At 43.0% G+C, this 20457-nt stretch overlaps 1 protein-coding gene across 1 annotated transcript in view; it reads left to right on the plus strand.

Annotated features, from left to right (window-relative positions):
• Positions 1–17668, plus strand: part of LOC141162209 (cytochrome P450 2K4-like) — an 82871-nt gene extending 65203 nt beyond the window's left edge. Inside the window, exons 6-9 of the mRNA XM_073648065.1 lie at positions 76–217; positions 15839–16026; positions 16212–16353; positions 17231–17668. Of these exons, the coding sequence (XP_073504166.1) occupies positions 76–217; positions 15839–16026; positions 16212–16353; positions 17231–17418 (660 nt within the window). The 3' untranslated portion in view covers positions 17419–17668. The remainder of the gene's footprint in view (positions 1–75; positions 218–15838; positions 16027–16211; positions 16354–17230) is intronic.
• The last annotated feature ends 2789 nt before the right edge of the window (positions 17669–20457 follow it).

Consider the following 20457-nt stretch of genomic DNA (forward strand, 5'->3'; position numbering starts at 1 on the left):
AGAAACAGAGGTTGGTTATAATTGCCTTGGAATCAGCTGCTTATAGTGAGTAACATAGGGATTATGTATTTTCAGGAATCATCAAAAGTTGAGACATATTTTAATGAAGAAAATCTACTTACTTGCGTCCGGGATCTTTTCGGTGCTGGAACTGAAACTTCATCTACAACAATCTACTGGGGAATTTTATTGATGATGAAGTATCCAGAGATTCAAAGTAATTCTTATTAGATTTTTTAAAGTTACATAAGACCGTAAATGAACAATTACAGTTTCCTAAGACTAGGTGACCCCCTCTTTTGCAAGGCTACCACTTTACCTAGACCAGATTTTCTGTTACATATTCACAGTTCCATAATATTCCATGTATAATGGCCATCTTTTTGGGATGACTACCCCAGTAGAAGTACATTTTTTAATACAATTTTGGGTGTTTCTCTTAAATAGATACTACTGTATGGTAGGTGTCTCTATTATTATCAATTAGGTAGAGGTCATTTCTAGTGTTGAGCAAGTATGTTCTGTTAACCCTTTCGCCGAGAATGCTTGGGCCAAGCTCCGAGTATTTATAGCTGCTCGGTGATATGCTTGAATCACTCCCATGTGCATGATTTGCGACTGTTTGACAGTTTTATTACATGGCAGGAATGTCTATTTCTTACACATTCCTCACATGTAATAAAGCTGTCAAACAGTTGCAAATCATGCACACGGGAGCGATTCAACCTTATCACCGAGCAGCTATAAATACTCGGAGCTCAGCCGAGCGTACTCGGACAGAACATACTCGCTCAACACTAGTCATTTCAGTACATATATTTTTCATTTATTGAATGTTTTATATTTACTAAGGGTCTAGGAAATTCAGAATAGAAACATTCCGAAAGCATGATGATGCTGCTACCCACCCTACACGGTGTGGACACATGATTTTTGGCAGAGTGAGACATTTAGCTTTCACCTAAAATAGCCAGTAAAAATCATAGCCAATAAACATGCAGATTTTAGTCTCCTCGAGCTACAAAATCTTGTTATACAAAGGAGTATTCCAGGAACTTTCTTTCGAATCTCCAGCACTCCAACAGAGAATGAATGGAGTAGCACTGCCCATGCTTGATCTCCACTCCATTATAAAACAGGAGAAGATTCCCCATTCTGGTAATCAGTGGGGGTTTCCTGTGTATAAAAGATGCCACTTTTTCTCGTAGAACACCATTTAATTCCAGAACGTTTACTATTCATTTTAACATACTGGAGCCAAGATATGATATGACTTCAACAGTGACTTTGTCACTTTATCATAGAATTGAAGATCCTGGTCAAAACTTGATGAATCTACCATATTAAAGATCATAGCTCTATTACTGACCTTCCTCACTAGTGCACATTTTTTATGGTGCTTTCCTTTTTGATTTCTTGCTCTGGACAGATGATATACATGACTGTGCCCTAAGGCTGGGTGCAAATGATGCGGTTTTAAAAAACACTTAGTAAAAGGTCTGCCATGTATAGCAATGATAATAAGCATGTGCTGTGAATTTACACCCCTGTCAGTATACAGTTCTGTATTCTACAGCTGTGACATCAGTGATTTCTGATGTCAAAGCTGTAGAAATGACACAGATCGTCATGGGACCTTGGCGGTACGTGGATTACGTCGTTGACAGCGGACAGGTGAGGAATATTGTTGTTTGTATTTTTACGGTTTTTTTTCAGGAGATCGAGGGCTTTGCGGAGATGTGTAATAAAAAAAATTGTTGTGTGTTTTATTCCATTAAAATACTTTATTCTCGCCATGTCTTTTATTGAAAAAGCGTCGACCATTTTACCAAGCGGTTAGTAATGGGGGTATCTTATAGACACCCTCCTTTACTAAACTGGGCTTCACCAGCCGCCAATACAAGGTACAAGGCTGATGTGAACCTCAACCCCATTACGCCGTGCCGCCGCTACAGGGCAGTGTGGAAGAGCGAGGCTAAGTGCCAGATTTGGCACATCTTATGGATGCGCCATTTCTGGGACTGCTGAGGAGTGATATTAATAGCCACAGAGGGAGCCTTCCCTGGCTATTAATATCAGCCCGCAGGTGTCGAGTTTAGCCTTTGTTGGTTAGATTTTATAGGGGGACCCCACGTAAATTTTTTCCCGGGGTCCCCCTGTAAACTAGCCAGTAAAGGCTAAACAAACAGCTGTGGGCTTATATTAATAGCCATGGAACATTGTTGGCTAATGGCCCCTTCCGCAGCTACTAATATCAGCCCCCAGCGGTCGGATTTCTCTCTGCTGGTTCTAAAAATGATGCAGGAGCCCACGCTGTGTTTTTATTTTTTTATTTTAGGCTATGTGCCCATAATTCAAACGTAGCAGTGCTTTGGACGCAAATTTTTGCTGCGTCCAAAACGTTGCAATCTGTTGAACGCAGGTAAATCCACATGCAGGGTCGGTCTGGCCTGGCGGGAAATCGGGAAATTTCCCGGTGGGCCCCGACATGAGAGTGAGAGAATTGGTGGCGGGGGCCCTTTAAAAGTGTGAGCCTTTTAAAAGCGCGGCTGAATCAAATGTAGCGTCGCGCGCACGGCACATTCATTGGTGACAGCGGGCCTGCGGTGACGTGCATGCAGCATACTTACCACATGACTCTCTGACACTAAGAGGATGGATTCTGTGGCAGACTGTGGTGTCAGGTGACATTGAAGGTGCTCTCGTCTGGCCTCTGATTCGCCGCGGCCGCGCTCTGCTTTGCTTTCTCTCTGCTCCGGGGCCCTCCTATGATACGCCGGAGCCACAGAACCCGACGTCTCGCTCTGCTCTCCCTGCTCCAGGGCTTCTCATACGGTTCCATCCCGGCTCCATATCTGTTCTGGCCTGCTCCCCTGTAGTAATACCGGCTCCCGACCAGGTGGTGGCACCGGAGCACCGCCCCCTTCTCTCCTGCTCTGACTCTGGGCTTTTTAATACCGGCTCCGGGGCTGGATATGTGGAATGTGGCCTGGACTGGAATTGGAAACAAGGCTGCAGGCCTACAGCTCTCACTGCTTCAATTTCATGTCAAGAGCACCGTGCCAAATTTTTATGGGTGAGTTATATGGCTGTGTGTGTGTGTGTGTGTGTGTGTGTGTGTGTGTGTATATACAGTGCCTACAAGTAGTATTCAACCCCCTGCAGATTTAGCTGGTTTGATAAGATGCAAATAAGTTAGAGCCTTCAAACTGCAAAAGAGAGTAGGATTTATGAACAGAAGCATAAATCTTACAAATCAAAAAGTTATGTTGCTCAGTTGAATTTTATTAAATTTTAAACATAAAAGTGTGGGTCAATTATTATTCAACCCCTATGTTTAATATTTTGTGGAATAACCCTTGTTTGCAATTACAGCTAATAATCGTCTTTTATAAGACCTGATCAGGCCGGCACAGGTCTGTGGAGTTATCTTGGCCCACTCCTCCATGCAGATCTTCTCCAAGTTATCTAGGTTCTTTGGGTGTCTCATGTGGACTTTATTCTTGAGCTCCTTCCACAAGTTTTCAATTGGATTAAGGTCAGGAGACTGACTAGGCCACTCCAACACCTTGACTTTTTCCCTCTTGAACCAGGCCTTGGTTTTCTTGGCTGTGTGCTTTGGGTCGTTGTCTTGTTGGAAGATGAAATTACGACCCATCTTAAGATCCTTGATGGAGGAGCGGAGGTTCTTGGCCAAAATCTCCAGGTAGGCCGTGCTATCCATCTTCCCATGGATGCGGACCAGATGGCCAGGCCCCTTGGCTGAGAAACAGCCCCACAGCATGATGCTGCCACCACCATGCTTGACTGTAGGGATGGTATTCTTGGGGTCGTATGCAGTGCCATCCAGTCTCCAAACGTCACGTGTGTGGTTGGCACCAAAGATCTCGATCTTGGTCTCATCAGACCATAGAACCTTGAACCAGTCTGTCTCAGAGTCCTCCAAGTGATCATGAGCAAACTGTAGACGAGCCTAGACATGACGCTTTGAAAGTAAAGGTACCTTACGGGCTCGTCTGGAACGGAGACCATTGCGGTGGAGTACGTTACTTATGGTATTGACTGAAACCAATGTCCCCACTGCCATGAGATCTTCCCGGAGCTCCTTCCTTGTTGTCCTTGGGTTAGCCTTGACTCTTCGGACAAGCCTGGCCTCGGCACGGGAGGACACTTTCAAAGGCTGTCCAGGCCGTGGAAGGCTAACAGTAGTTCCATAAGCCTTCCACTTATGGATGATGCTCCCAACAGTGGAGACAGGTAGGCCCAACTCCTTGGAAAGGGTTTTGTACCCCTTGCCAGCCTTGTGACCCTCCACGATCTTGTCTCTGATGGCCTTGGAATGCTCCTTTGTCTTTCCCATCTTGACCATGTCTGAGTGCTGTTCACAAGTTTGAGGAGGGTCTTAAATAGTCAGAAAAGGCTGGCAAAAGAGATCTTTAATCCACACATGTGAAGCTCATTATTCTTGGTGCCTGAACTACTTCTTAATACTTTAGGGGGACCAAACAGAATTCTTGTGGTTTGAGGGGTTGAATAATAAATGACACTCTGAATTAACTTTTAACGTTTAAAAAAAAAACAAAAAAAAACACAAAAACAAAATTTGCTGCAGTGCATTTCCCACTTCCAGGCTGATCTACAGTACAAATGTCACAATGCCAAGTTAATTCCGCATGTGTCAACCAGCTAAATCTGCAGGGGGTTGAATACTACTTGTAGGCACTGTATATATACATATATATATATACAGTTATATGAAAAAGTTTGGGCACCCCTATTAATCTTAAGCTTAATGTTTTATAAAAAATTTTGTTTTTGCAACAGCTATTTCAGTTTGATATATGTAATAACTGTTGGACACAGTAATGTTTCTGCCTTGAAATGAGGTTTATTGTACTTACAGAAAATGTGCAATCTGCATTCAAACAAAATTTGACAGGTGCATAAGTATGGGCACCCTTATCATTTTCTTGTTTTAAATACTCCTACCTACTTTTTACTGACTTACTAAAGCACTTTTTTTGGTTTTGTAACCTCATTGAGCTTTGAACTTCATAGCCAGGTGTATGCAATCATGAGAAAAGCTACTTAAAGTGGCCACTTGCAAGTTGTTCTCCTGTTTGAATCTCCTCTGAAGAGTGGCATCATGGGCTCCTCAAAACAACTGTGAAATGATCTGAAAACAAAGATTATTCAACATAGTTGTTCAGGGGAAGGATACAAAAAGCTGTCTCAGAGATTGAACCTGTCAGTTTCCACTGTGAGGAACATAGTAAGGAAATGGAAGAACACAGGGACAGTTCTTGTTAAGGCCAGAATTGGCAGGCCAAGAAAAACATCAGAAAGGCAGAGAAGAAGAATGGTGATATCAGTCAAGGACAATCCTCAGACCACCTCCAGAGAGCTGCAGCATCAACTTGCTGCAGATGGTGTCACTGTGCATCGGTCAACTATACAACGCACTTTGCACAAGGAGAAGCTGTATGGGAGAGTGATGCGAAAGAAGCCGTTTCTGCAAGCACGCCACAAACAGAGTTGGCTGAGGTATGCAAAAGCACATTTGGAGAAGCCAATTTCTTTTTGGAAGAAGGTCCTGTGGACTGATGAAACCAAGATTGAGTTGTTTGGTCATACAAAAAGGCGTTATGCATGGCGGCAAAAAAACACAGCATTCCAAGAAAAATGCTTGCTACCCACAGTAAAATTTGGTGGAGGTCCCATCATGCTTTGGGGCTGTGTGGCCAATGCCGGCACCCGGAATCTTGTTAAAGTTGAGGGACGCATGGATTCCACTCAGTATCAGCAGATTCTTGACAATAATGTTCAAGAATCAGTGACAAAGTTGAAGTTACGCAGGGGATGGATCTTTCAGCAAGACAATGATCCAAAACACCGCTCCAAATCTACTCAGGCATTCATGCAGAGGAACAATTACAATGTTCTGGAATGGCCATCCCAGTCCCCAGACCTGAATATCATTGAACATCTGTGGGATCATTTGAAGAGGGCTGTCCATGCTCGGCGACCATCAAACTTAACTGAACTGGAATTGTTTTGTAAAGAGGAATGGTCAAAAATACCTTCATCCAGGATCCAGGAAATCATTAAAAGCTACAGGAAGCGACTAGAGGCTGTTATTTTTGCAAAAGGAGGATCTACTAAATATTAATGTCACTTTTCTGGTGAGGTGCCCATACTTATGCACCTGTCAAATTTTGTTTGAATGCAGATTGCACATTTTCTGTTAGTACAATAAACCTCATTTCAAGGCAGAAACATTACTGTGTCCAACAGTTATTACATATATCAAACTGAAATAGCTGTTGCAAAAACACCAATTTTTATAAAACATTAAGCTTAAGATTAATAGGGGTGCCCAAACTTTTTCATATAACTGTATATATATATATATATATATATGCCTGTGTGTGTGTATATGTTTGTGTATATGCCTGCATGTGTGTGTATGCCTGCATGCGCGTGTGTGTATATGCCTGCATACATGCGTGTGTGTATATGCCTGCATACATGCATGTATGTGTATATGCCTGCATACAAGCTTGTGTGTGTGTATATATGCCTGCATACATGCATGCGTGTGTGTGTATGCCTGCATACATGCATGTGTATATATGCCTGCATACATGCATGCGTGTGTGTGTATGCCTGCATACATGCATGTGTATATATGCCTGCATACATGCATGTGTGTGTATGCCTGCATACATGCATGTGTGTGTATGCCTGCATACATGCATGTGTGTGTATGCCTGCATACATGCATGTATGTGTATATGCCTGCATACAAGCTTGTGTGTGTGTATATATGCCTGCATACATGCATGCGTGTGTGTGTGTATGCCTGCATACATGCATGTGTATATATGCCTGCATACATGCATGCATGTGTGTGTATGCCTGCATACATGCATGTGTGTGTGTGCCTGCATACATGCATGTGTGTGTATGCCTGCATACATGCATGTGTGTGTATGCCTGCATACATGCATGTGTGTGTATGCCTGCATACATGCATGTGTGTGTATGCCTGCATACATGCATGTGTGTGTGTGTATGCCTGCATACATGCATGTGTGTGTGTGTATGCCTGCATACATGCATGTGTGTGTATATGTGTGTGTATGCCTGCATGCGCGTGTGTGTATATGCCTGCATACATGCGTGTGTGTGTATATGCCTGCATGCGTGTGTGCGTGTGTGTGTATATGCCTGCATGCGTGTGTGTGTGTGTGTAAATGCCAGCATGCATGCGTGTGTGTATATGCCTGCATGCATGCGTGTGTGTGTATATGCCTGCATGCGTGTGTGTGTATATGCCTGCATGTGTGTGTATGCCTGCATGTGTGTGTATGCCTGCATGCGTGTGTGTGTGTGTATGCCTGCATGCGTGTGTGTATGCCTGCATGCGTGTGTGTGTGTGTGTATGCCTGCATGTGTGTGTATGCATGCATGTGTGTGTGTATATACATGCATGTGTGTGTACAGTGTGTGTGTATATGCCTGCATGCGTGTGTGTACTGTATATGCCTGCATGTGTTTGTGTGTATGTATTTGAGTGCCTGCATGTCTACGTGTGTATATGTGTCTTCACACGTGTGTGCGTACTTCCCTGCGTGTCTGCATTTTTGTGTGTGATTGAGTGTGTCTGAGCATGACTGCGTGTGCATTTCTGTGTGTGCTTGCCTGCGTGTGTACGTGTCCCCATTTCTGTGAGTATGTGTATCTGTGTGTGTATATTAGGGCTCTTTAACATGTCCTGATATTTACGGGACTGGAGATATCAGTGTCCACCTGTGTGTCATCCGTGTGACACGTACCGGCGCTTGGGAATCAGTGTACAGTTAGCGCTGTTCCCAAGAGCCGGGTGCTGAGCGCTGCCCTCATCATGGATGCATGGATTACAGCGGGTGACGCTTAGGAGAGGTGAGTATAAGGATTTTTTTATTTTATTCCTATTTTTACAGTTCTACACGGCGGGAGTAGACTACTACTCTCATCATTGACTCTGCTGCTGCTGATCACAGCGCCAGCAGGGATCTATGATGAGAGCAGCGTTCAGCACCCGGTGCTTGGGAAGAGCGCTGTCATCAGTGTGCAGAACGTTTTGCGGGAGGTGCAGCAGGTAAAAACATTCATTTGAATGGGTCTACGTGTACCAATGTCTCTGGTACGTGTGGAAACTGTCACCGCATGTACTGACGTGTGAAAGAGCCCTTAGTATGTGTCTGTGTGCGCTTGTTTTCGTGTGTGTAAGCGCGCTTCTGCATGTCTGTGTGCTCTTCCGAAGATTTATTATATTTGGGGAGAGAGGGGAGAGAAATTTTAGGAGACAGAATGGGGAGATGTGTGAAAAAACAGTATGGTGAACCAGCGGAGGGGTGGGAATGAGTGCAGGAGCAGAATGAGGAAGGGGGATGTGTGAGGAAACAGTATGAAGAGTGGGGGAATAGTGTGAGGAGACAGTATGGAGGGAGAAAAATGTGAGGTGACACAGCACAGAGACTAGGTAGTGTGGGGGAAGGTATAGAGATGCGGCAGTTTGGGGGAAACAGTGTGAGGGCACAGAATGGGGGGAACAGTATGCTGAGGAGGGGGGAGTGTGATGAAGGGGCACAGTATAGAGACTGGGCAGTATAGGGGGGACACAGTGTGAGAGGACAATGTGAAGAGGGGGTCCAGTATGGTAAGGAGAGGACAGTGTGGAGAGCAGGTACCATAAGAGGGGTAGAGTGTATGTCATGTTTTATGCAGGGAGCATTGTAAGAGTTAGGTTTATTCAGGGGCTCAGTGTAGATATTTTTATTCAGGAGCATTATAATGACACTGCTATCTTTAAGGGCATCGTGTCGGGATGTGCTGCAGAAGACCGGAGAAGATGGAAGTCTGCAGAGACGAGCTGTGGATGAGAAAAGTCATCATGGAGTCTGGACAAGAGGAAGAAAAGAAAGAGAACAACTCTAATCAGAGAAGACGTCTCAGGTAAGATACCTGGATGTAAATGTTCATCTGTGATCCTCCCTGTGTCTCATCAGTACTGTGGTTCCTGTATGGTCCGCAGTCTGATGATGACTGATAACAACTCCCAGTATCTCTATTGTTAATTACATACTGGGAGTTGTAGGTTTATGTGATATAAAGATATATGGGGCTGACCTGACATTACAATTGATGGTGGTTCAGATGATGTATTCATGTACTGATGTGTTTGTGTGCGTCTGCGTATCTGTAATAATATGTATTTTTGTAAGATGCGTGTATGTAACTGTGCATTGTGGTGTGTAATAACATTCATATGCTTGAGGCACCTTTACTAAATCTATTAGGTATCTTTCACATGTGTTAGGGAATTCCATTTGTCTTTCCACATTTAGGAACAGACAAGTGAAATTTGCTAACCTTGTCATAACTGTCACAATAGGGATGTGCTTGTATGGAGCGGGTTCAGGAGCTGAGCCTGCTCCATACCGGGCAGATGTCGGCTGTGTTACATAGCCGGCGTCTGCCTGTAACAGCAGTGATCAGAGCTCGCCTTGATTGCTGCTGTTTTGAGTATTTAAGTGCCCTTGTCAATCACTGACAGCGGCATTTAGATAGCACAATGGCCGGTGCATGCAGTCACCTGTTCCCTTCAGCCCCCTGTGACGCAGTTGCAGGTTGCTGATGGGTTGCCAGTAGTGCTGAGTGAGCATGGTCGGATAAGAGACATTACAGTCACCGCGAACTACAAAGTGAGCGTACTGCAATAACTTCCGGCACCTTGATTGCGACACTTCCATGGAGCCCAACCTCAGGCTGAGCTTCATTGAATGACTAACATGGTAGCTGCACCTGGCAACTAGTGCTGAGTGAGTGTGGTCGGATAAGGTGTGACCCCAGCATGCTCGGGTGTTATCCGAGTATCTTGTAGTGCTCTGCTAATATGCTCGAGTCCCTGCGGTAACATGTTTTGCGGCGGTAGACAGAAGCAACACATGCAGGGATTACCTAACAAACCGGCAATTCCTGCATGTGTTGCATCTGTCTAACGCCGCAAAACATGCTACCCTGGGGATTCAAGCATAGTAGCACTACAAGATACTGGGATAACACCCGAGCATGCTGGGATCACACCTTATCCGACCACGCTCGCTCAGCACTAATTGCCAGGTGCTGCTGCCATGTTAGTCATTCAATGAAGCTCAGCCTGAGGTTGGGCTCCATGGAAGTGTCACAATCAAGGTGCCGGACGTTATTGCAGCACGCTCACTTTGTAGTTTGCGGTGACTGTAATGTCTCCCTCCTTGCACCGATCCTATGACAGGAAGCGAGTGGCAGTAGGGAGAATAAAATGTAATTTTCTCCGTGTAGCCAATGCTTTTCCAATAAGCCGTCTAACCAGGCTTTAAACCCTATTTACCTGCAGATTACCCCTATATCTGCAGATAAATAGCGTTTTTCAAGGTGACAAATTACCATTAAAGGGACTCTGGCAGTACGGAATGACTGTCCGAAGAAAGTCCTGCCGCTCAGTGCTTCACAGTGCAGCCAATCATGTAACTATAGTGCATTATAGAAAAGCATAACAAGTAATAAAACCGTTTATGGTGGGCTGTAGTGTGGGCCCCTAGAGTCAGTTCTCCTGGTGGGCCCTAGGCACCCCAGTCCGACCCTGTCCACATGTGTTAACTAAACCGTGCGAATTACCACATTCAATACTTTCTAGTGGTCAAATTTCTGTGGCGGAAACTAGCGACTCTGCAAGAGAAACTGACATGCTGTTTTCCTGAAAGACGCGCTGCATGTCAGTGTCCACAGGTGAGTCTCAGCCTCTGATGCACACATAGAGGACGTGGGATTTCTACAGATCCCATCCACTATGCTGTTACATCTGGACGCTGCGGGTTTGACGCTAAATATACACGCAGCGTCAAACCTGCAGCGGCTCCTGATCGTGGCCACATACCCAAACTCACCCACAGCGTGTCAATTTCTGTAGTCTCCGCTGCAGATTTTGACCGATTGAAGTGTCATTATATACGGTGGATTCACATTTACTGAAAACAAAAGTGCACATTAGAATACCGCGTTTTGGACACAACATAAATACGTTGTGTTCAAATCGCTGTTGAGTGCTGATTGGGGGACATAGCAGCTAACGAACCAGCTGTGAGCTGTTAATTAAGGGCAGGGAAATGTTTGCCTCATGGAACCTTCCCTGACAAAAAAAATCAGCTCACAGTAGTCTAATAAAGATTGGGTGAATGGGACTAGCTGACACCCAGCTCTATTGCTTGGCGATGTCAAGGTGTCAATTAGACCTTTTCATGACTAAACAAAGTAAAGAAACACACAGACACAGTGTAAACACTTTATTTGAAATATAACAGACCCATTCTTTAAAAATGTAAATAAACCAAAATACCCACCCCAGTTCTATGGTAATCCAAGGTCTTAAGCAATGTCCCACCAAATATCTTTTTTTAGCTACAAAAATCATTCATTGATGTTCAAATACGCTTCAAAAACAGCTTAAAAAAACGCATGTAAAAACATGTTAAAAAACGCATGTAAATCCGCATGCGTCTTTTTCTGCCAGGGAGAGGCAAAAACGCTCAGGAAATTTCTGCTTCAAATCCACATCACGTGCACATACCCTAACATCAATATTTTGTTGTCTCCATCACTTGATTGGAACTTTTTACTAACTTTTGTACAAGTTCTGCTTTGTCTTCATGGTGTCCTTTTACCTTAAATGGAACCTGTCATGTCCTAGCTACTTTGTACACTGCCCCCATTGCTTTGTTAGTGATGCAATGTGCATCACTAACAAGCTTTTTTCATTAAAATTGGTGGTATTATAATGATTTTATAACCTTTTATATAATTTGTCCTACCTGCCCGTTTTCAGTCATAAGGGTGTGATTCTCATATTCAGTCATGGGTGGCGCCGCATTCAGTCACTGCTGGCGCCGCCCACGCATTTGAATATTGCTCCCAGCAAGCTCTATTATTATGGGGAGCATGCACATTTCGACATGTCTGGCTGCTGGTCCCGCTCCTGCGCAGTGAGGCTGTGTGGTTACCAGCTTCACTGCGCACGCGCTATGTTCCCGCGCGTGCGAAGTGAGGCTGTGTAGTTATTAGTTTCACTGTGCACGCGCGGAAACATAGCACAATTTGTGCACATTTTTCCTAAGATTTCTTACTCTGGACAGATGATTTACATAACCGTACTCTATAGATTATTCAGTGACTTGAATAGTTTCTTGTCTCCATCACCTGATTGAAACTTTTTAATAACTTTGGCACAAGTTCTCTTTTGTTTTCATGGAGTCCTTGTGCCTTAAAATGGGTCTGTATATCAGTGTTTATTCCAAATTCTGCTATATTATAATAAAACAGATAGAAAAAATAAACTAAAGTGCATTATGCATTCCATGTTTTAGACAATATATCCTAGTTAAGAGTTAGGCATGTTTAGTTATTGAATACATTTAATTAAAAGTGAAATCATTTTAGACTATTTATTTATTTTACACACTTATATAGCGCCATTAATTCCACAGCACTTTACAGACAATATCGGCACTGTCCCCATTGGGGCTCACAATCTAAATTCGCTATCAGTATGTCTTTGGAATTTAGACAATTTTTGTTACCTCTTATACTATTGTATATAATCAATTGCTGCATAGGTACATAGTTACATAGTTACATAGTTTATAAGGCTGAAAAAAGACAAGCGTCCATCCAGTTCAGCCTATTTCTTGTGCACTGCAGCTATTCCGCAGCGTTGATCCAGGGGAAGGCAAAAAAAACCATGCGGTATAGGCCAATTTACATCATTGAGGAAAAATTCACTTCCCGACTCCAATCTGGCAGTCAGATTAAATCCTTGGATTAATTAACTATCACTAAGCATAAGATGTAATTTTATTGTTCTCAAGAAAGGTGTCCAGGCCTCTCTTGAATAGTGCTGAGCCACCCCCGTAGTGTTCGGGTTCGGTTCGTCGAACACCGGGATGTTCATGGAACTGTTCGTCGAACACCTTAGATCACCGTCGAACACCGTTAAAACCAATGGCAGGCAAACAAAAACACATAGAAACACATAGAAAACACCTTCAAAGGTGTCCAAAAGCTGACAAACTGCTCAGAAGACACTCTCTTTAAAAAAGCCGGCCGGCAATGCAGCAGCGGCATACACCGGTACCCTACAATTTAGACAAGAAGGAATAGAGCATCACACATAGATTAGATAGATAGAAACATGTCAGTCACATATATAAGAAGTACAGTGACAGTGTTGCTTACTGTACTTGTCGTTTAGTGTTAAAGGATTTATTAAAAAAAATAATAGTGTTTTCATGCACCGTCTCTTTAAAAAAGCCGGCCGGCAATTCAGCATCTGTACCCGACAATTTATAACAGAAAGAATAGAGTACCACACATAGATTAGATAGATAGAAACATGTCAGTCACATATATAAGAAGTACAGTGATAGTGTTGATTACTGTACTTGTCATTTAGTGTTAAAATAAAGGATTTATTAAAAAAAAAATTGGCGTGGGGTTCCCCGTAATTTTAGTCTCTAGCGGAGGTTAAGCAGACGGCTGGGGCAGATGTTTGAAGCCTGGGAAGGGGGTAATACCCACGGAGCTTCCCAGGCTACTAATATCAGCCCCCAGCTGAATACCTAGCCTTTACTAGCTATTAAAATGGGGGACCCCCAAAAAAATGACGTGGGGTCCCCCCTATTTTAATATCTAGCAAAGGATAGGCAGACAGCTGGGGGCTGATATTAATAGCCCAGGAAGGGTGCCATGAATATTGGCCCCCTCCCAGGCTAGAAACACCAGCCGTCAGCCGCCCCAGAAATGGCGCATCCATAGGATGCGCCAATTCTGGCTCTTAGCCTCGCTCTTCCCACTGCCCTGTAGCGGTGGCAGTGGGGTAATAGGGCTGGGGTTGATGTCAGCTTATAATGCCAGCTGACATCAAGCCCAGGTTAGTAATGGAGAGGCGTCTATAAGACACCCCCATTACTAACCCCATAGTCAAAGTTTAAAAAAAACACAAACGCCCAGAATAAAGTCCTTTAATTGAAATAAAGACACTATTCTTTATTGTTCTAAATTAAACCATACTTTCCATCACGCCCATTCCAGCTGAAGCCAACGATCTCCTGCAATAAAAGTAAAATAATAAAGCAACATCATCCTTACCTTTCCATGGTTCCCACGACAGGTTCAGCTCTGCTACATTGACATGACAGGCAGGACCGCAGCAGAACGCTGCCATCCAGCTTGCCATGCCGCAGAGACTGAGAAGATTGGCGAACAGTTCTAGTCGAACACCGCTCATCTCTACTCTTGAACTCATTAAGTGAGTTGGACATCACCACTTCCTCTCCCAGAGAGTTCCAGAGTCTCACGGCTCTGACCGTAAAGAATCCCCTTCTATGCTGGTGCAGGAACCTCCTTTCCTCCAGACGCATAGTGTGCCCCCTCATCTTTGTCACAATCCTTGGTATAAACAGGTCATGGGAGAGATCTCTGTACTGCCCCCTGATGTATTTATACATGTTTATGAGGTGTCCCCTAAGCCTTCTCTTTTCCAACGTAAATAGGCCTAATTTTGACAACCTCTCTGGGTATTCTAGTCCCTCCATTCCCTTTATTACCGTAGTCGCCCTCCTTTGTACCCTCTCTAGCTCCAATATGTCTTTCCTGAGCACCGGAGCCCAGAACTGTGCACAATATTCTAAGTGCGGCCTCACCAGCGCTTTATACAGAGGAAGAACAATGTTCTCATCATATGCCCCTATTCCTCTTCTGATGCATGCCATGACTCTATTTGCCTTCGCAGCTGCTGCCTGACACTGGGCACTCCAATTTAATTTGCTGTTAACCAAGACGCCCAGGTCCTTCTCCATGTCAGATTTCCCCAACGGTTTCCCATTTAACATGTATGGGTGACTGCTGTTTTTCTTTCCCATGTGCATGACCTTACATTTATCGGCATTGAACCCCATTTGCCATTTTTTGGCCCAACTCCCCAATTTATCTAAATCCTCCTGTAGCTTTGCCCTATCCTCATCTGTATTAACTACTTTACAAAGTTTAGTATCATCTGCAAATATTGCTATTTTACTATGCAACCCTTCCACTTGATCATTAATAAATATATTAAATAATATAGGGCCCAAGACAGACCCTTGAGGCACCCCGCTAGTAACCCTGACACACCCTGAGCTTACTCCATTGATAACCACCCTCTGCTTTCTATCACTCAGCCAGCTATTTACCCACTTGCACACATTATCCCCCAGACCAAGCATTCTCATTTTATATACCAACCTTTTGTGTGGCACGGTATCAAACGCTTTGGAAAAGTCAAGGTATACAACATCCACTGACTCTCCCCAGTCCAGCTGTGAGCTCACCTCCTCGTAGAAGGCGATCAGGTTTCTTTGGCAGGAGCGATCCCTCATGAATCCATGTTGATATGGAGTTAGACAGTTATTATCATTAAGATATTCTACAATAGCATCTCTAAGAAATCCTTCAAACAATTTACCCACAACAGATGTTAAGCTTACTGGTCTATAGTTCCCATAGTACAACATATAGTACAACAGCTAAAAAGAAAGATAACCAATAGGAAGAAGGTAGACAAGTGAGGATACTCAATAAATTGGCTGCTTATCCTTGTTTAAGCTGCCCCTGATATAGGAAGTACAAGTCATAGTAAAAGCCTATCATCTATCAAGTAAATACATTGGCATAACTGTGCTAGTACAAAAAATAACAAAATATTTTCTCTTTTGCTTTACAGAGAGGGTACAGGATGAAATTAAAACACATATTAAACCAGGACAGCTGCCGACAGTTGAAGATAGGCAGAAAATGCCTTATACTGATGCAGTAATACATGAAATACAAAGGTTTAGCAATATTGTCCCACTAAACGTGTCACGTTCAACTCCAACTGATGTATATTTCCGGGGTTACCTGATCCCAAAAGTGAGTTTATAAAAACAATGTCCTTATGCTGATGGATTTTTTTTTAGCTTTAGGACAAGTACTCTATATGTTTACTTATTATTAAATGGGTCAGCTATGGGGTCCACAGTCATCTCAATTATTTCACATTTTTCAAAGGAAATGTATATAATAAAAAAAGATATTTGGTGATTTATTGTTCAAAGGGTACAGAAGTTATGCCATTCCTGACATCAGTTCTTTATGACAAGACTCAATGGAAAACTCCCTATGATTTTAATCCAAATCATTTCTTGGATGAAAATGGGAAATTTGTCCGACATGATGCATTTATGCCGTTCTCAGTAGGTAAGTAATAAGGTCTATTAAGATGCAAAATCAAATCATTTACATGTCACTCAACTGCCCAAACACTTCCTAAAAGAATGACTATATTTTTTTAAGAAATAATACATATTTTTTCTGAATCCCATATTTTCTACTAAAAAAAAATCAAAACTGTTCTACGGTCTTATTAAGATGCTCAGCATATACTTGGGCACTTTATAATTTTCAGTACCTACAGTACATTTCTCAAAAGTCTTCACTATGTTGTTCTTCACCCAGGGCAAAAATTCAGTTTGCTACTCTGGCCCTCTATCTACATATCTTGACCAAGGCAGAGTTGTTTGATCAAGCCCCACTTATAGTCAGCAGCAGGACGTATGCCCCACACCCAAGCTATGCCACTGACATGATGATTCTTTTAAATTCCTGTTGCAAGCATGTATACACTTAGAAGAGTAGGAACTAGTAGTTTAAAATGTCCTCATATGCTGTCTGCTCTCAAGTACTTAAGCTCATGAAGATCAGAATTAATTTTTAAATGGCTTTAGCCATATCTGGGGAAAAGAGGGGTATCAAAATCAAACTTTTCACCACTTTTCAAGAACAAGTTCTGGAATTGGCATCCTTGTGGCGGATGGAGCATTTTTGTAATATTGTATGAACGCTGGGGCTTAGTCTGGATACGAAACATCTCAGAGTGATGTACAGGAAATCTTCAGTCATCTGTGGTTTCCAGGGGGCTATGAAACTTTTTGTAGCTTTCTGTAGGTCTCCCTTTTTTTCCAGGAGCCTCACGAACATTAAGAGAGAGTTGGAAAGTATGCATAATATTCAAAGTGTTAGGGCCAAGATATCTTTTTAACATGAAATGGTTAAATCAGTAATCCCATTTCTACAGGAAGAAGAGCTTGTGCTGGGGAGGCTTTGGCCAAGATGGAACTTTTCCTGTTTTTTACTGGACTTCTTCAAGCATTTACTTTCTATCCGCCTCCAGGAGTTTCCAGAGAAGATCTGAATCTCAAGCCTGGCGTTGGATTCATATTAGTCCCTACACCATACATGACATGTGCAAAGCCAAACTATTAGTGCATGGTGAACAGTAGAGATCAGTGTTTTTGTTGATCATATTTTAATATATTTAATTTTGTACTTTGTTTAAAATTTCATTATCAAATATCTTTAGGTGAAAGTTGTGTTATTGAACCACACAATGCACAGCTCCCAAACCTTAGTGGACTAAATCCTGCAATGGCCTCCAATTATCCTAATGTGTCTTTAATTCAAAGGAAACTTTTTTAGTTTTAGTAACACTGATAAATATTTCAATTTGCTGTAACTGTGTGCTGTTTATATTTTGTAAGATCAGTTTGTGGTGAGCCATGGGGGAGGTGCCAGATGTTGCAGAGGTAGTTCCTCTGCCAGCAGATGGTAATGTCATGGTATCTGAACTAGGTTGCTGGACCCCTAAACATTTTTCCCCCGTGTCCAGCGTCGGACTGGCACCGAATGATCCTCCCCCTGTGCCAGATATTGTGGATTCGCACCAGTAACAGTGGTCATTAGAATGACCACGGTTCTATCAGAGGCCACTCGCATACAGCTAATGTCCAGATGGCCGCCGGGAACGTCACTGCTATGTGCCGGGCGCTGACGTCAGTGTGCGGCGCATAGCAGTGATGTGAAATGGCAGCTGGCCAGCGGCCTTTAAATGTCACTGCTACACGCCATGCACTGACATCCGTGCGTGGGCTCTGATGTCGGTGGCCATGTTAACGACTACACCGAATAAGAAGCCGCAAGAAAATTCCTGGGGAGCCAGGAAGCTGAGGAGACTTTTTTTCCCTCTGTGAATGGGCAGGGTAGTGGACATAGGCGCCCAGGATGGGAGGATACATAGGGGCTAAGGATGAGGATATACACAGGGGCCCAGGTTGGGGTGGATACATAGGGGCCCAGGATTTCTGGGATATATAGAGGCCAAGAATAAGGGGGGATACATAGAGGCCCAGGATGGGCTGATACATAAGGGCCCAGGATGGGGGAGATGCATAGAGGCCCAGGATAAGGGATACATAGGGGCCCAGGACAGGTAGAGGATACATAGGGGCCCAAGACGGGGGAACATAGGGGCCTAGGATGGGAGACATTATTAACCCTAGAATGCATACCTGGGGCCTCGCAGGCCCGCCCTGTTAATTGTTTTCTATTTTCTGCAAGATTACTTTAGTTAGAATTTTGAAACTCTAGGTATTCCTCAGGTATATAGTTGTTTGTCATTTCCAGTTGTTCATTTATTTTTATGCTACAGGAATTTCGGTATAACAACTCTTTTTTGTGAATACCCCATATTCACATACCTGGGGCCTTTTAGGCCCGTACTAGGTTTACATGTGATCCTAAGTCTTTTTGTCTTCACTGTTGCTTGGGAAGACTTTGACTCAGTCTTTATGACTCTGCTGTTGCTATGAAGAGTGTGAATTCTGCCTGACTACATGGTCATGTGATCTTGGGAAGGAGGCTCCCTCACAACGTCATGCGTCTCTGACATCATCATAGGTCCTGAACACTGTTCATTGTGTGCTACTTGCTGAAGAGATTTTGGAGGAAGGAGTCAGCTTTCTTGTTTCTTGAAAAATAAACTTTCTGAGTTCCAAAAATCCAAAAGCTTCTACTGCACCTAAAAGAAAGTGGTGACCTGCTGAAGGTGAGAGGTGGGGGGCTGCACTTTACCCTTAGCACACACACTAACAAAGAGTGTTCAACCCTGATTGTAATCTTTTTTTTTTTTTCATTTTAGTTTACTGACTTCTAAGGTTACAATGGCACAGTCTACATCCAGGGGTTTGACTGACCAAGAAATCGAAGCAATACTTTTTGATAGTGATGAAGGTAGTGAACTTTCTTTGTCTGATGTCGCGTACATGCCACCAGCTAATGTCTCTACTTCATCGTCCAGTGATTCTTCAGATGATGAAGAAGTAATGGATCCAGCAGAACGTACAAATAGAACATCCAAAACTAATGTTTTTTGGAACAGTACTGCTGAGGTTCTTGGACGAACCCCATCACATAATATTGTAAGAGTTGCTCAAGGAACTGTAGGAATTCCACAATTCTTGTCCAAAAGAGATATGTTCTGTAAATTTTTTTCAGATGATATTGTAGATGAGGTAGTTTTGTGTACTAACTTAGAAGGAAAACGTATCGCTTCAGGAAGAAAAAAAACATGGAAAAATATAACAAAAGAGGAACTGTATGCTTATATTGGCCTTACTCTTCTGGCAGGGAGTGCAAAATCATACGATGTTCCTATCAGAGAACTCTTTATGAACCCTTTTTCAGATCCACATTACAAAGCTACAATGTCAGTCAATAGATTTGAGGATATTCGGAGAAGCCTTCGTTTTGATGACAAGAGAACTCGTCCTGTCAGGTTGGAAACAGATAAATTAGCCCCCATTAGCTACATCTGGCATCTTTTTATCAAGAACTGTACTAAGCATTACCATTCTAGTGACTATGTGACAGTGGATGAGCAACTTCTTGCATTTAGGGGACGTTGCAATTTCATTCAGTATATGCCCAGCAAACCTGCTAAATATGGTATTAAAATTTTCTGGATGTCTGATTCTACAAGCTATTATGGAATGAATGGTCTGATTTACTGTGGCAAAGATGTTGACGCTCCAGTCCAGAAAGACCTATGTTCTGACATAGTAAAAACACTTGCGAAACCAATTTTCCATTCTGGAAAAAATATAACAATGGACAACTACTTCACCAATCTTGAACTGGGCAATTTTTTGCTTCAGAAACAACTTACACTTGTTGGTACAATGAAGCAAAACTGCAGAGAAATTCCTCCCATCATAAAGCACAATCAACATCGACAACTTTATGATAGTGTATTTGGTTTCTGCAATCAAGCGACAATGGTGTCTTATAAAGCTAAGAAAGAAAAATCTGTGATATTACTGAGTACAATGCACCGTGATGGAAGTATAGACACCAATAACAGGAAACAGAAACCCGAAATCATCTTGCAGTTCAGTTACTTTTTTTTTTTTTTTGCACATATTAATGTTTTGAATTATTCACATCTTAGGCTGCGTTCCCACTGGCGCT

The sequence above is a fragment of the Phyllobates terribilis genome, unplaced genomic scaffold (genome assembly GCF_046119375.1).
Source record: "Phyllobates terribilis strain yellow unplaced genomic scaffold, ASM4611937v1 Scaffold_9__5_contigs__length_417890890, whole genome shotgun sequence".
NCBI lineage: Eukaryota > Metazoa > Chordata > Amphibia > Anura > Dendrobatidae > Phyllobates > Phyllobates terribilis.